Source organism: Micromys minutus (genome assembly GCF_963924665.1).
Source record: "Micromys minutus genome assembly, chromosome: 1".
In the NCBI taxonomy this organism is placed as follows: Eukaryota; Metazoa; Chordata; class Mammalia; order Rodentia; family Muridae; genus Micromys; species Micromys minutus.
Window position 1 is genome coordinate 243797020 of NC_137969.1, and position 14913 is coordinate 243811932.

Genomic DNA, 14913 nt, shown 5'->3' on the forward strand with positions numbered 1-14913 from the left:
CCCTTAACACAGCTACTTCATGGTCACTGGCACAGACAACGCCACATACAAACCCATCCTCTTTAGTAGCCAGTAACAATCACAGACTTCCAGGCTCTTCCTCTGTATTCTGTCTTAGCAACTCATTTTTTTTGACAGTTCTTCACATTTCTTTTTTAGTTTTTCAAGACTTAGTTCTAAATCTTCTTTCTACAGCATCTCCAAAAGAGATCTTCCCTACTAGCTTGGCTTTATAGAGTCTTTATATTTTTGTGACACCAAAATTCTTATTTGAGCCCAAACCTATTTGGGTTTCAAAACTGATTCTTATACTTACTCCTGGGTAACACTGAGCAAATCACCTGTTGAAGACTCAGTTTCTCAACTTGCTAAAATATTGTAGAATAACAATAACAGAACTAGCTTCACAACGACACTGCCTGACTTCAATGAGTCAAAGTGCATTCTGTAACACTTAAGGTTTCATCGTCCACAATCATAACCATCATAATATGTGCATATATATCCATTGTAATAATATGTCCAAGGCTCCTCCAAGTTGCTTCCATCTATTAAACTGGGTCCTAAGTTTTCTGCAGAACTATATATCCATCTCTCCTAGTTCACCATCTAGAAATCTTACATGACCCCAGTCACTCTACTCTTCATACACTCTCCTCCCAGAGTGAGTACATTTAGTGCTTTGTAATAAAGGGACTTACAGATGTGAACTTTATAAATGGGAAAATAACCCCGGTAGAGCTAGGCTAATCACACAAGCCACTTTAAATCTTGGCCTACAGGTCAGAGGAGACCCAAAGTCAAAGCACCTGAAGAAACTGCCATGTTTTTGCTGGCTTAAAGAAAGAGGGGGTACTGAGAAAGGAATGCATACCATCTAGATTCTAGAAGCTTACAATGGTTCCTCATTGATAGCCAACAAATTGGAACTTCAAGCTGACAATTATAGGTCCTAAATTCGAGCAACGAAAATCTGGAACTTAGAAGTATGTTTTTACACAGAACCTCAAACATCAATCAAGTCTGACTTACCCACAGGTCCCCATTTTGTGATACCCTAAACAAAGAACCCAGTCAGGTCATAAAGACCAAGAGCAACCTAAATGTGAGTTATGATAGTAAAGCAAACTGAAATTAATACACTACCTCAGTGAACAGTGTCTTCAAACACATTTGCTCCTGCCAAAGATCTCACATCAATATAATGTCATGTCCTATTCACTGTACCTCCTAGATACTTCTCAAATACACTTACAATTCTCACTATCAATTACCACCTAACCCTGACCTATATATATCCCATCTAAGTTTCTGCAATACAGTCCTAGCCAGCCACCTCACATCCCCCTCAAAGCAGTGGGAATCACTTTTCATAATACAAATTAATTTAATCAGTTCCCAACTGGTTTCATGTTTACCCACAATGCCTAAATAGTTTATCATACTCTACTAAATCTTGCATTAAATGGCCCTTGCTATTCCAGTCATATTTCCTGTAGGTTTTTTAGATACAAGAATCTAGTCAGAGCCTTTCCTTCTGAAACGTCAGTGTACCCAACCATTTCTGACCTTTGAGCCATCTGTGTTGCTCCTGGGACAGAAATGCTTTGTTCTGCCATTCTTCACCTCACCCATGATAGCCAGGGCATTCATCTGGCACCCACAGACTTCCATCATCCATCGCACAATGTTACCATCAGACAAAACCTTGAACCTATTTATGAATACTGCGACCCCAAAGTTACTCATATGATCAGATATACAGAGTCTCTTGGTCAAATATTAGGCAGTGATGGTAGAAGCCATTTTCTACTAAAAATTCAATAATCCTCAAATAGATGAATGAAAACTGCCACCCCTTTGCTCAATTTACAATGAAAACCTTAGGTCCAAATTTTGAGTTTGGGGCTGGAGAGATGGCTCAGTGGTTAAGAGCACTGACTGCTCTTCCAGAGGTCCTGAGTTCAATTCCCAGCAACCACATGGTGGCTCACAACTGTCTATAATGAGATCTGATGCCCTTTTCTGGTGTGTCTGAAGACAACTACAGTGTACTCATATACATTAAATAAATAAATCTTTTTAAAAAACAAAAAACATTTTGAGTTTTACACATAGGTGTCCAATTACATATGTTCCATCCTAATCTTAGCTATGATATGTGCTTAGAAATAAATGGTGTGAATATAAAGAAGCTAAGATCATGGGATTGGTTAGTACAGGTACACTGATAAAACTCTGTGTATTTGGACAGCAGTGATGCTCACTTTACAATGTATTTTGATTAATTCTTACTTTAAGAAAAACACATAAGCCCAGATCAGTTTATTTACATGATTAGAGGACAGAGTACTTCAATGGACTGAATATTTCAGTTATTGATTGGATTTTCTATTTATGTAGAAAAGTGTGTGATATAAGGAGAGCCCTGTGTACAGTCTCACACTGTCAGATGAGAGGCACCACCCCCTAATACAAGTCTTCTGGGTCAGGAACACTGGTGCATGCCTGTAATCCCATCTTTGGGAAACTAAAGCGGGAGGCTCATTGTAGGTTGAGGCTAGCTGAATTATAGCAAGAACCTTTACAGAAGAAAAATCTACTCATGCACCCACTCAGAGCATTCCTATGAAAAACAGAACAGCTGGTTCAAAGCTTTAAGGTAAGACCAGAAAGGAATGTCACATCTTGAGGCCCCAGAAAGAACAACATGCTATCTCTACAAAGAATGTCAACTGTTATTATTTTCAACATAAATGGTTTAATTTACTGTTCCATGTTCTGTTATCACAGCATTGGATAAAACTGTCTCTTGGCACAAACTGAGCTGCTGGTTCAACTCATCTTCAGGAAAATATTCTGGCTTCCTACTGCTGCTGGGAAGATTAACATGAACTTGAACAACATGAATCTCTTTTCTTATTCTGGAAATCGAAAGTCTGAAACTGAAGTAAAAATCAAAGTGACCACAGAACTGTGTTCCTCTAAGACATCTGAGAGACTTGGTCACCGCCCTCAAGAGGCTGTAGGTACTGACCCTACCCTGCTACAGCATCACCTGTTTGCTTCCAACCTCATGGTGCCTCTGACTTCGTCTCTCCAGTCTTCACCAATGTGATCAGATAAACAAAGATAATCTTTTAACCCCAGGATATTTAATCAAACATGCACGTTTATTTTGCCATGTAATATGTAGCATGCTCTCAGGAATCCTGGAATTAAAATGTGGACATTTTTAAGAAGAGGAAGAAAAGCCATCATTTAACCTACCACACAGATTTCAGTATGAGCTAAGGGGAAGGTTGACTTAGTAACATGTTTGATCCACAAAACCCACATAAGAAAAAAAAATCTGTTCCTCATAATTGAATGCACACTCCTTCATATTCCAAATAATTTGGTATAAAATATTATTTACATTACTTTCAGGTCAGGAATACATAGATTATAAATTGCCCATACTCTAAAGAGTAAAATCCCATGCAAATCCCTAGACTCACTAGCAAGCAAGCATAAGTCTACTTGACAAGTCTCAAAAAAAAAGGAGATGGTGCATGAATTTGTTCACTATTCTTCACAGGTATTCACACACATGTGTCTACACCTGCACACTTACAAACTTATACATTTGAACGTGTACCTAAAAACTCATTAGTGTTACTTAAATTATAAAGATAGCATGTTAAAAGTCTATACAACAGTATGAGTCACAGGTGGAAACCCAATAAAAGAGCTAATGACAGAATTCTTTTAAGAACTGAGTTTACTTTCTCTACTCCAAATAATTTGATACTCAAAATACCATTTACATAACTTTTTGGAGGTCAAGAACATATAGACTTGTTAAGAAGAGGCCCACTGAAACAAAACTTGAATGTGATAACATACCAGTACTGGGAACTGGAAGGCTGGAAAGATGGCTTTGAGGGTAAAATGCTTGCCACAGAACCTGTGTTCAGATTCTCAGTACCACAGACAAACTGGGTGTGGTGGTACTGTAATCCCACCACTTCAGAGGCATAGGCAAATGGATCTATGTGAATTCAAGGCCAGCTTAGTCTACACAGCAAGTTCCAGGACAGCATATGGCCCTGTCTCAAAAAAGAAAGGGAGAGGGAGAGGGGGAAGGGGAGGGAGGGGGAGGGGGAGGGAGAAGGAGAGGGAGAGGGAGAGGGAGAGGGAGGGAGGGAGGGAGGGAGGAAGGGAGGGAGGGAGGGAGGGAGGAAAGAAGGGAGGAAGGAAGGAAGGAAGGAAGGAAGGAAGGAAGGAAGGAAAGAAAGAAAGAAAGAAAGAAAGAAAGAAAGAAAGAAAGAAAGAGAGAAAGAAAGAAAGAAAAGATGGTGTGGTGGTATTCAGTTGTAACCCCCTTACTGGGAGGCAAAAACAGATCCCATGGGCTTTCTGGCCAGGCAGCCTAGAAAAAAAGGATGATTGAAAAGAAGGGAAAAAGTGAGAGTTCACTTACAGTTTTAAGGATATATAAAGTCCAGAAACGCATTTGATTTGGGGAGGAATAGCTACATTCGAACAAGAGGAACATTGCTAGAAACAAACACAGCAAGATTAAAATTCTATTTTAGGACCTATTCATGTTCCCTGATAAACATGATAATGCAATAGATATTACACCTTTGCAGGGAATATAAAGATCTGTAAATCATTCAGAGAATTCAAAGGTGATGGCTGTGACAGCCTCTTCCCCCTCTATATTTAGGAACTGACACTGCTCAACCTGAAATTAACTGTGAAATTAACCAACACAAAAGGGTGTCAGATTTTCCCTAGAAGAGCTCTCACGAATCTCTTGTTCACATGAAAGAATTCAACCCTGCCCATCAAAACATATCTGTCTGCAGATCCAAGGCAAACTTCCTTGCTTTACATCAAAGGGTTGATACAACATCAGATCACCTAAGGCTGATCACCCTAGGCTGAAAATATAAAATACACTTGAATCCACTTTGATATGAGGTTGAGATGCCACTCTCTTTACTTAGATTATTTTCTCAATCTCTGACATTCACAATAGACAATTTAAAAGCGATTATCTTTCAGACTAACAAGCATCTAGTTGCAGGGCGGGGTAGGAGGAGGGCGGTTGGCAACAAGACAGCTTGGCAGGTAAACCTAGTGGCCTGGATTCAATCCCTGGAACCTATGTAAAACTGGAAGGAGAGAGTCAATGCCACACACAACAGGGGACCGCTCTTTTTCAGTGAGAGTCTACATGATCCGTTTGGTAAAGCAGTAACTTTTAAAGCAAATGCCAATCCTTGGCCTTTGTCTATTGCACAGAAATAGTACAAAACACCGTTTAGTTAATGTAGTCTGGATGCCAACTAGTACAACATTTTCGCTTGTGAATAAAAATTTAGGCTCAGAAAGGCAAATAATGCACTCCAGGTCATGTAGCAAAATAACTAGAAGCAAATTCAAAGCTACAGCCTATCCTCTGACCTCTGTTAAATCTCTACTTAATACTCCGAATAAATCAAATTCTATAGTGAAACTCTATAGTTGGTGACAAAAAAGTCAAGATTTTTTGAGAAGCATCACAGAATATAAAAACAGATACCTCTAGTGAACAATAAGTCCTCAACAAAATAACAGAGAACTGACTCCAGCATTATATAAAAAGGATTATGATTCAGTAGGGTTTATCCCAGAGTGTGAGGCCATCTTGACACACAATAATCAATCAATGCAATAAGCCTCATCAATAAAACAAAGCCACAATTTCATCATCTCACGATGAGGAAGAACATTGGAGCATCCAGTACCCTTTCACAATTTAAAAATTCCCAAACTAGGAACAGAAGGAAGCCTTCTTAATTTCTACAAGGCCTCCATGGAAAATCCACAGCCTACACTATAATTAGTGATGGACAGTTAGAGCTTTCCTGCTAGGCATGGCACTAGACAAGGATGTCTGAATAGTGTAGTTAGTTAGCATCGATAGCCAGGCCAATTAATCAAGAAAATGGCACAAAAAGCGTTCATTTTAGAAAGAAATAAAACAAACTAACCCCCCTTTCTCTTTTCCTTCCTCTCTTTTTCTCCTTCCCTCTCTTCCTCTCTCTCTTACTTACACACACACTATACACACACACATATATACATATATATTATATATGTATGTATAGAAAGATAATCACTATATATCACTATATAGTCCAATGAATAAAAATACTAAGATATACGCTAAGGTACTATTAGAACTGATAAACTAGCTCAGCGAGGTTGTAAGACACAATAGATCTCTAGACACAATTAACATTCCAAAATTAAAAGAAAATAATTTCAATTCAATTATATGATTATACATCAAAATGAAATACTAGGAATAAATTGAACAATAGAATGGAGTAATACTCCAGAAATAACAAAGCATTGTCAAATAAATGAAAGAAGAGCTACCTAAGTAAAAGGACATTTCATGTTCATGGGTCAGACTTAACACTGCAAAGGCAGCAGTACTCTCAAAACTAATCTATGAATTCAATGCAATCTATATCAGACCATCATTCAAATAGCTAATGTGAAAAAAACGGACAAGACATACTAAATTCATATGGAAAAATAAAGGGACCAACACAATCTTGGAAAAAATAAAGTTGAAAGATATATACTTTCCAACTTCAAAAGTAAGCTTGTAACTTGCAGTTTTATGGTACTAGCTAAAGAGAGGCATACAAACCAATGGACTAGAGCTGAGGATCTAAAATGAATCTATATATCATGGTTAATTGATTTTTTTTTCTTCTTTGGGAAGAAACCAACTGCAAAACAGGCCAAGAAGAAATGTAAGCATTTCTCCAAAGAAATACTACTGGACTAGGTGCTTAAAAGTAGATACAACATCATTAGAGAAATACAGCCAAAGCCATAATGAAAGCTACTGTTTCACTTACTCTAGTAAAAGCATAAAAGACAGATTATAACACACTGGCTAGGCTGTACGGATTTTCCCTCATACACTATTGTTGGAAAAAGTTCACAGTTCAAAAAGCTTTGGCTCCATAAAATCCAATAATTTTATTTTTGGTAAATAGCCACATAAAATGAAAACAGATCTATGAAAAAGTTTGTCTACGACAAATGTGCATAGCAGAAAAGGAAGAAATAACCAAATGTCAATCAACTGATGGATAAGCAAAATATGATCTATCTAATATACAGAAATATGGTGTCAGCAAAAAATTAAGTAATAGTTTTGTATGTGCTTTTAAGCACCTGGATCTTAATAACATGCTTACTAAAAAATTAGACAATTATAAAAGTATGCAATTGTATTATTAACAAATAAGGGGCAAATTTAGTCAGAAAATAGATTAGTGATTGGCTAGTCCTAGGTAGTGGGAATGTAGGATGACTAATGTAAATGGGTATAAAGTTTCTTTATAGGTTGAATTAGATGACAGTGATGGTTTAATCTCTATAAGTATGCTACAATTTATTATATTCTTAAAGAGGATTGTATAGTATGTAAATTGTAGACCTTAGACAAAGCTATTTAACAAAAGCAACATGTAGCTTCCACCTCACTCTCTTGGATCACTTGTTTAGGGAGAAGGCCACTTCTGTGTCCTTCCAACACTCAAGCACGTGTATGGAAAGGTCCACACAGACAGGAACTGACACAGCCTGCCAAGTAACTATGAGTGAAAAGGCAGCCCCAGAGAAGTTCAGCTGTGGTCTGGCTAACATCTTCATTATTTGGGGAGCTTTTAAACTCATTTTTTAAAGTTCATTTCATAATTTTACATAATTACATAAACTTCACATATGTATACTGTATTTACATCCTTTCCCCCATCTCTTTTCCCTCTCCACCTTTCCCATACCTCTTCCTTGCTCCCTCTCAATTTGAGACCCCTTTTTATTAATTACTATTGCTACATATATACAAATAAATCTACGAATGCAACCTGCTGAGTCCATTAGTGTTGTTTATATGTAAATGATTTTAGGGCTAACCACTGGTTCTGGATAAAAAGGTTCATCCCTGGGAAAGACCGATTTCCCATCCCTGAACAGTCATTAATTTCCTAGCTCTTCATCTAGGGGTGGGACCTAGTGAAAATTCCCACTCTTGAGGGTCTGAGTCAGAACCACAAACTAAGCAATTCACACATCCTAATAAACAGCAGTCACGTTCTATAATCCATTAGAGTTTCCAATGTTACTACATAATAACCTTCTGCAACCCTCTCCTTAATGTTAGGCAGTCTCCCAAAGATGGAATCAAATGACTTATCCCCCCAGCAACCCTTCATAAACTTCTAAGAGTTTAGTTTATCTTTTTCCATGGTTTTGCTGTAGTTGTTGGCATGTTAGTAGGAAACAATCCTATCATCTAGTCTTAACTGAATGAGCCAAAAGCAGATACCGGATCAAAGCTAAGTCAATAAAGCCAGTAAATTCTCTCAGAATTTAACTGAAACTGACAAAAGGGTGGTATCTTTCAATAGCTGAAGCCATAAAATGTAGAACTTTAATCCTGTTCGTTTCCTACCTCCTGGGAGGAACCTGGACAGCAATGAAGAAACTTGGAACATGGCCTAGGAGAGATTTAAAGCACAGTAGAGGCAATGAAAGTGTCTGGTGCTAGTTGTTCCTTAGACCTGCCTTTCCCTGGAGAAGTCACATTATGAACCACAGCATGTAAAACAGCACTCAGTACATAAGAGGTGACAAAATATTTGCTGAATAAACAAGTGGGTAAAGTAATTTCCATTCTTCCACTCGTGTTAACCAAAGTTACATTTGACTATTTAAAGGCTAATGGCTCTAATCCTTCTTTTGTTACCTTTATACATTTTGTTTCTATTATTATGCTTAAATAATATATCCTGATTGCTGGTTTATATGGCCTCTTCCTCTACAGCTGGACCAGAAAACAGAAAATGCTCAAGAATTTATTTTAATTAATTTGCTTAATCTTGAATTCTGTATACTTTTATAGTTGCTGCCATCAATTTATTAAGACCTGACATTTGAAAACCTTGCCCTTATTTTTCATCCAAAATTAAATTCACTCAACAAATGTTTGACTATCTACCACACACCACAGGCTACAAATAGACAAAAAAAAAAAAAAAAAAAGATTCTGCCCTCAAGGACCTTACTATCTGACACAGATAGACGCGCGCGCGCGTGTGTGTGTGTGTGTGTGTGTGTGTGTGTGTGTGTGTGTGTGTGTTTGGAGTGTATGTATGAGTGTATAGGCACACACATGCCACCATATCCATCCTCACCTTCCATTTTAAAACAGGGCTCTCTTGTTCTTCAGCACTGTGTATACCAGGTTAGCTGGACTACAAACTTCCAGAGACTTCTGTCTCCAGCTCTTGAGGTGCCATACATTACACTAGCATTACAGAAACACACTACTATACCCAGCTTTTGTGTGGGTCCAAAGGATTCAAACTTAGGTGTTCACACTTATATGGCAAGTACTCTATCCCAAAGAGCCATCTTTCCAACCCCAGGTAAATGAATTATTATAGCACTGTGTGTTGTGATGGACAAGTAACTCAACAGCAGCGAGGATTACAAGGAGTTTACACTCTGCTTGAGAAGGCAAAGACATATATGATAATAGCTAACCACCCAATAACTTAGTTTGTTTTCCACTATATCAATTCATACATTTTACATTAAGATCTGAATATGGATTCATTTTTTTTCTTTTTAGATTTTGATTCAACCAACATTTCCTACTATGTGCCAAGTAACTTGATTAACATTTTTCCAGTAGTATCTCATTCGACTTGTACATTTTCCAGATGAGAGGAGTAAGTCTGAAAGAGTGCAGTGATTTCCCAAGTCTACACAGCCAGCTAAGTGCCATGGCTAGTATTCGTCTTCCAACTCCACGTCCTGGTTTCTAATCCCATTATCACTTGTCCTGTGGCATACAATACAATCACCAACTACCAACCTGAGAAGTGAGCACATCAGATCACACTGTTCTAGCTCCTATGAGAGCACGTGCACTAAGAGGAACCCAGCTGGCTGGTGATGGATGAGTGACTCCTTCAAGTTGTATTTTAACAGTGTTTCTGACCATTACGTCCCATTAGTTGTTCACACGTTTAGCAATACATTTAGATGACCGCTCCTTTCCTAGTGAGTTCAGTACAGTCTCGTCATCCATCAGGAGAACTTCTAAACGAAAGCTTGACGATTCACACTGTTTGTTGAGAAAGGGAAATAAAACAGTGCTCAATTGTTTTCTACTGAATCAGCACTGTTTGCAAAACCCAGAACCTGAGCAGTTAGGTGACTAACAAGTAGGTTGCCCCTTGGTCCTTGAGCAGAGGGCTGCTTGCTGCATCCTGATCGATGGCTAAGCACATAAGACTTCAAGTAGCATTTATTGTACTGTATGATTCCACACACTTACAGCAAGGAATCATTATGTAAGAGCAGGGAAAAGAACCAAAATCCTCACTCTAGAAAGCATGTGACACTCCACCTGGTGTAAACTGGGTTTGAATACTAGATGCATGTATGCTGAGAAAATGGCTTTAAATCTTGTTGAAGACATCAATTGTTGGTTACATTTGGAGCAGAAAAATCTCAAATCAACCCAGGGAATCTACACTGGTTATGTGAGGAACTCAAAAATACTATGGAATAACTGGGTCAGGATAAATTATAGAGTCAGAGCCATCAGAACTGCAGAGGTTGAACTGATAAACTGAGAAAACATGAATTATACTAAGTTATAAGACTGGCACCAAAAATGCTAATGAGCAACCTCATTAGAAACAACAAAAACTAAAGAACTGTGGAGGGTAGCTAACTTTACCAATTTGTCCCAAACAGCAGCAAGGTGGACACTGTTTCTACCTGAAACCTACCACTTCCCATTTGTGTCTACTTAATACACTGTGCCAAAGACTTAAGTATCAAAAGTCTTAAGACCACGGATACTAATAACAATCGAGCCATTATAATAAGTTCTCCACTCAGAATTGATAGTGTAAGAGGAAACCTGACTCCATGGGGCTGGGGGAGCCCCAACCTGTACAATTAGTCAAGATAAGAATTTTCCAAAATAAACCCCGGAATTACACAACGAAAAAGCAAAAGTAAAAAAGCTTAATACGCACAGCTTTACTGATTGATCTTCAGTATGTAAGCGCTGAAGTCGCCTAGTGAAGCCTTTCACCTAGAACTTTACATTTATAAAGGCTGCTTCCCAAAAGACACTGGCAAAAAATAATTCAAAGAGAGTATAGTGCTTCACGATAACTCTAGGAGAAAGGACTCAAATCCCAGAAGACCGCAAAGCCTCTTAACTTCACCAGACTAACCTAGGACCAATACCCCCCCCCCCCCCCATGTATATCAGTCGCAGGATCGCTGTCCCTTAGGGATGGTACACGTACACACACACACACACACACACACACACACACACAGAGTCCCTCCCCTCACACCTGGACCACCCCAGACAGAAGTGCAGGGTAAAGTGAGTCCAAGCTCCATCACACGCAGCTCCCAGCAGCTCACCTCTAAAAGCAAAGAGCACCTTTCCCTCAAGACAGCGTGTGGTGACAGACCTGTCACCTATGCTGGAAGGGGGGCATGAAGGCATCTTCCCAGACCGGGCCCGAAACTGGGGACCCAGGAAGAGCAAACTTTCCTCTCCTTGCCCAGAGGCTCCCAGGACCCCCGAACTATCTATCCCCAGTCCTCAAAGCCCCGCCCCGGGCCCGTCCCCCCAGCTCGCGCCCCTCTTGGCCTGCGCGCGTGCCCCTGCGGGCTCTCAAGCGCGCCTCCGAGGCTGGCCCGGCCGGCAGAGGGCGGGGTCGCTCACCGGTCCGCAGCTCGTGCTTGACAGTAAGGAGCTGCTCGCCACCGTCGCCGCTGTCCCCGCTGGTGCCCGCGCCGCCGCTGCCGCCGCCCTCCCCCTCCATCTTCACCCTCTTTCCGACCGCGCGGGTCGCTCAGATGGGAACCTGATGGGACAGCAGACGCCCCGTCTCTTCACAGCCCCAGGAGCCAAGCTGCCGCAGCACCACAACTCCGACACTGAGGCGACTCGCTTTCCCGCTCTGGCCGCGCAGCTCCTCCGCCTCCTCCCCTCAGCGGGCACCGCTAGTACGGCGCAACCCCGCGCCCTGCGCCTCCACCTCCTCCGCCAGGCCGCTCCGCCCACAGCCAGCCCAGGAGACAGCCCCGAGCTACCTGCGCTATTGGGCACTGCGAGCGCGCGTGTCTGCCAGCGCCCATTCCCATTGGACGGCCGGTCCTGACGTTTCACGAGTCGCCCCGCCCCGCTGCTCGAATTGTTGTTGCTTGGCGGGGAGGCAGGAGAGGGAGGAGCGCGAACGCTCCGATTGGCAAAACCCAGGATTCGGCTCCACCTACTCGCTTTGGTACGCATGCGCAGGCAAGGCCTTCCCTCTCCTGACCTCCCCAGAATGGTCACACCCCTTATTCCCCAGCTTCGATCTGTTAGTAAACAGTGTCTAGTAGTCAGGAGGCGCTCCGGACCTCTAATTGGCTACTGCGGAAAGAGGCGGGGAAAGACGATTGGACCACTTGGTCCGCCAATCACCACGGACAAAGGAGGGTCCTAGAGGGAAACACTTGTCACCCATGTGTTTTCGCGCGCGGGGAGGGTCTTAGGCAACGATCCACAAATGTGTGACTGCCTGAAAGATACCATGTCCTCTAATGATATCGTTCGCTGTAGTTAGTACTAAACAAATAGATTTTGTGTTTTAACTACAGGTAGGGGCTGACAAGATGGTTCTGTGGCTAAAAGGTACTTGCAGCCAAACATGGACAACCACGGTACAATTCCCAGATAGTGAAAGAGAACCAACAAGTTGCCCTCCGACCTCCACACAAGCTTTAAGGGCATGCGTCACTCACACAAAGCAAACATAAGTTGCATTGAAAAATTAAATACAGGTAGTTTCTACACATAAGAAGTCTAGGTTTTGTTTTGGTTTGTTTTTGTAGCTCAGCCTAGCTCCGGGTCCATCTGCCACCACTTCCCAGTGCTGGAATTAGCAGCATGTGCCACCATGCCATGCTTATGACCTGCTAGGGATTGAACTCCAAGCTTTATGAATTCTAGACAAGCATTCTACCAATTAAGCTACATCCTCATCCCAATTTTTCATGTTTAAGATGCTCAAGAGTGTGGAGAATCATAAACTAAGATACAATTTCTGCTCCTGAACAGCTATTAATGGAACTTGAGAAATGGACAGCTTGTATACAGGCACAGGAAACTACAAAGAACTTAAACAAAACTGTGGAGAAGCATTAGAGTCTCGCACAGATGGCAACGATTATTCTCAAGGCTTTCAGGGCAAGGAGAAAATCTGGAAAGCCAATTAAAGGACGAGTAAGACATACCACTAGAGACATTTCACACAGTGGTAACTATCAGCCTAGGTCTAGAGGAGATCAAATACTGGTACACTAAGTAATTGGTAAGCCAAGTATAAGGGAAGCAGCTGTATAGGAAAGATGAGTATATCTTTATTTTCCTTCTTGTAAAAAGAAAAACCTGACAAAAGCAATCTAAAGAAATAACAGGAGTTGCCAGGTAGGTATGTTGGTGGCACATGCCTTTAATCCCAGCAGTCAGGAGGCTTAGCCAGGCAGCTAGCTACATAGAGAGATCTAGGACAACCAAGGCTACACAGGGAAACCCTGTATTGAAAACCCCAAAAATAGAAAAAAGAAAAACCTGTGCAGAGGGGAGGGAGCTCACATTTTGAGGATAGAGTGTATTATGGAGGGAGGAGGCATAGGGGCAGGAACAGGAGACAGTGGTCACATTGTGTCTATAGTCAGAAGCAGACAGAGCTAAACCGTGGGACTCAGCATTCTCCTTTCAACTATGTTTAACTTTTAACATTCTCCCAGACTTCTGCATATGGGTTGGGACCCCCAGCCCAGCGAGATGGATCTTCCTTATTAAGCCTCCCTGGAGATGCCATTAAAGAGATACCACAGGTGTGTCTCCTAGGTGATTCCAAATCCAGTCAGACTGAGAATGAAGATGAACCTTGTCCATATGACAATGGAGGAATCTTAAGTGCTATACTAAAGTGCAGAAATTATTTAGTACAGAAGTCCCATACACTAATTAGAACAGCAAAGTCATTCTCATGTAACTTGTTATATCCCAGGAGGCTGAAGGGAAGAGAGAACTCACAGGGAAAGAGTCTACTGCAAGGTAACACTGACAGCTAATTTCTGCAGCAGAAATGGTTGGTAATGAGAAAAGCAGAGACTTAACGAATGGCCGTGTCCCACCAGGATGATCTTAGCGGCTATTGGAATTTGAATTTCACATATCATAACCTATTATTGTTTTAATGTCTCTTGAATCATTTAAAAATACAAAAGCCCATCCTTAGCTCACAAGCCTTTTAAAAATAGACACTGGTCTGGATTCAGCATTCTCCACAGTTGGCAGATTTTTGTCTCAAAGTGCCACAAAACAGAAAGTGGAGACGTATAGGAGCCCCGGTTAGATCACTGCCACAGCTCCCCGGGTGAACCTGCCTGGAATGTCTGTTCTGCTACACTGTGACCTACAGACTTAGTGCTGCGAAAGTAGAGCCAAGAAAGGGCTGTGTACAATTGTTCATCAGTTCAAGTGACAACTTTCACTCCCATTATGTGCTGATTGCTATGGTAGGTGTCAAGGACACAGTGAACACAAAACAGATGCCATCCTTGTTCCTTACAGAGACTGAAGTTTAAGAATGGAAATAAATTCTAGGTAATCACATACATAATGAAATTGCAAGCTTTTCATTGTGCTCACACCATAAATGGAAATCAATGTGCTATAGCGGGATGCATCAGGAACACCTGTTTAGGTTCGAGTTGCTGGAAGGCCGTTGTATGGAAGTATTATTATTTTCT

At 41.0% G+C, this 14913-nt stretch overlaps 1 protein-coding gene across 2 annotated transcripts in view; it reads right to left on the minus strand.

Moving 5' to 3' along the window:
- RPS6KA5 (ribosomal protein S6 kinase A5) overlaps positions 1-12124 on the minus strand; it is a 172800-nt gene extending 160676 nt beyond the window's left edge. The window contains exon 1 of one of the 2 annotated variants that reach the window (XM_080920623.1): positions 11831-12124. In XM_080920623.1, the coding sequence (XP_080776749.1) occupies positions 11831-11930 (100 nt within the window). In that variant the 5' untranslated portion in view covers positions 11931-12124. The remainder of the gene's footprint in view (positions 1-11830) is intronic. The other variant, XM_080920622.1, reaches the window with a different exon arrangement.
- Positions 12125-14913: the final 2789 nt, after the last annotated feature.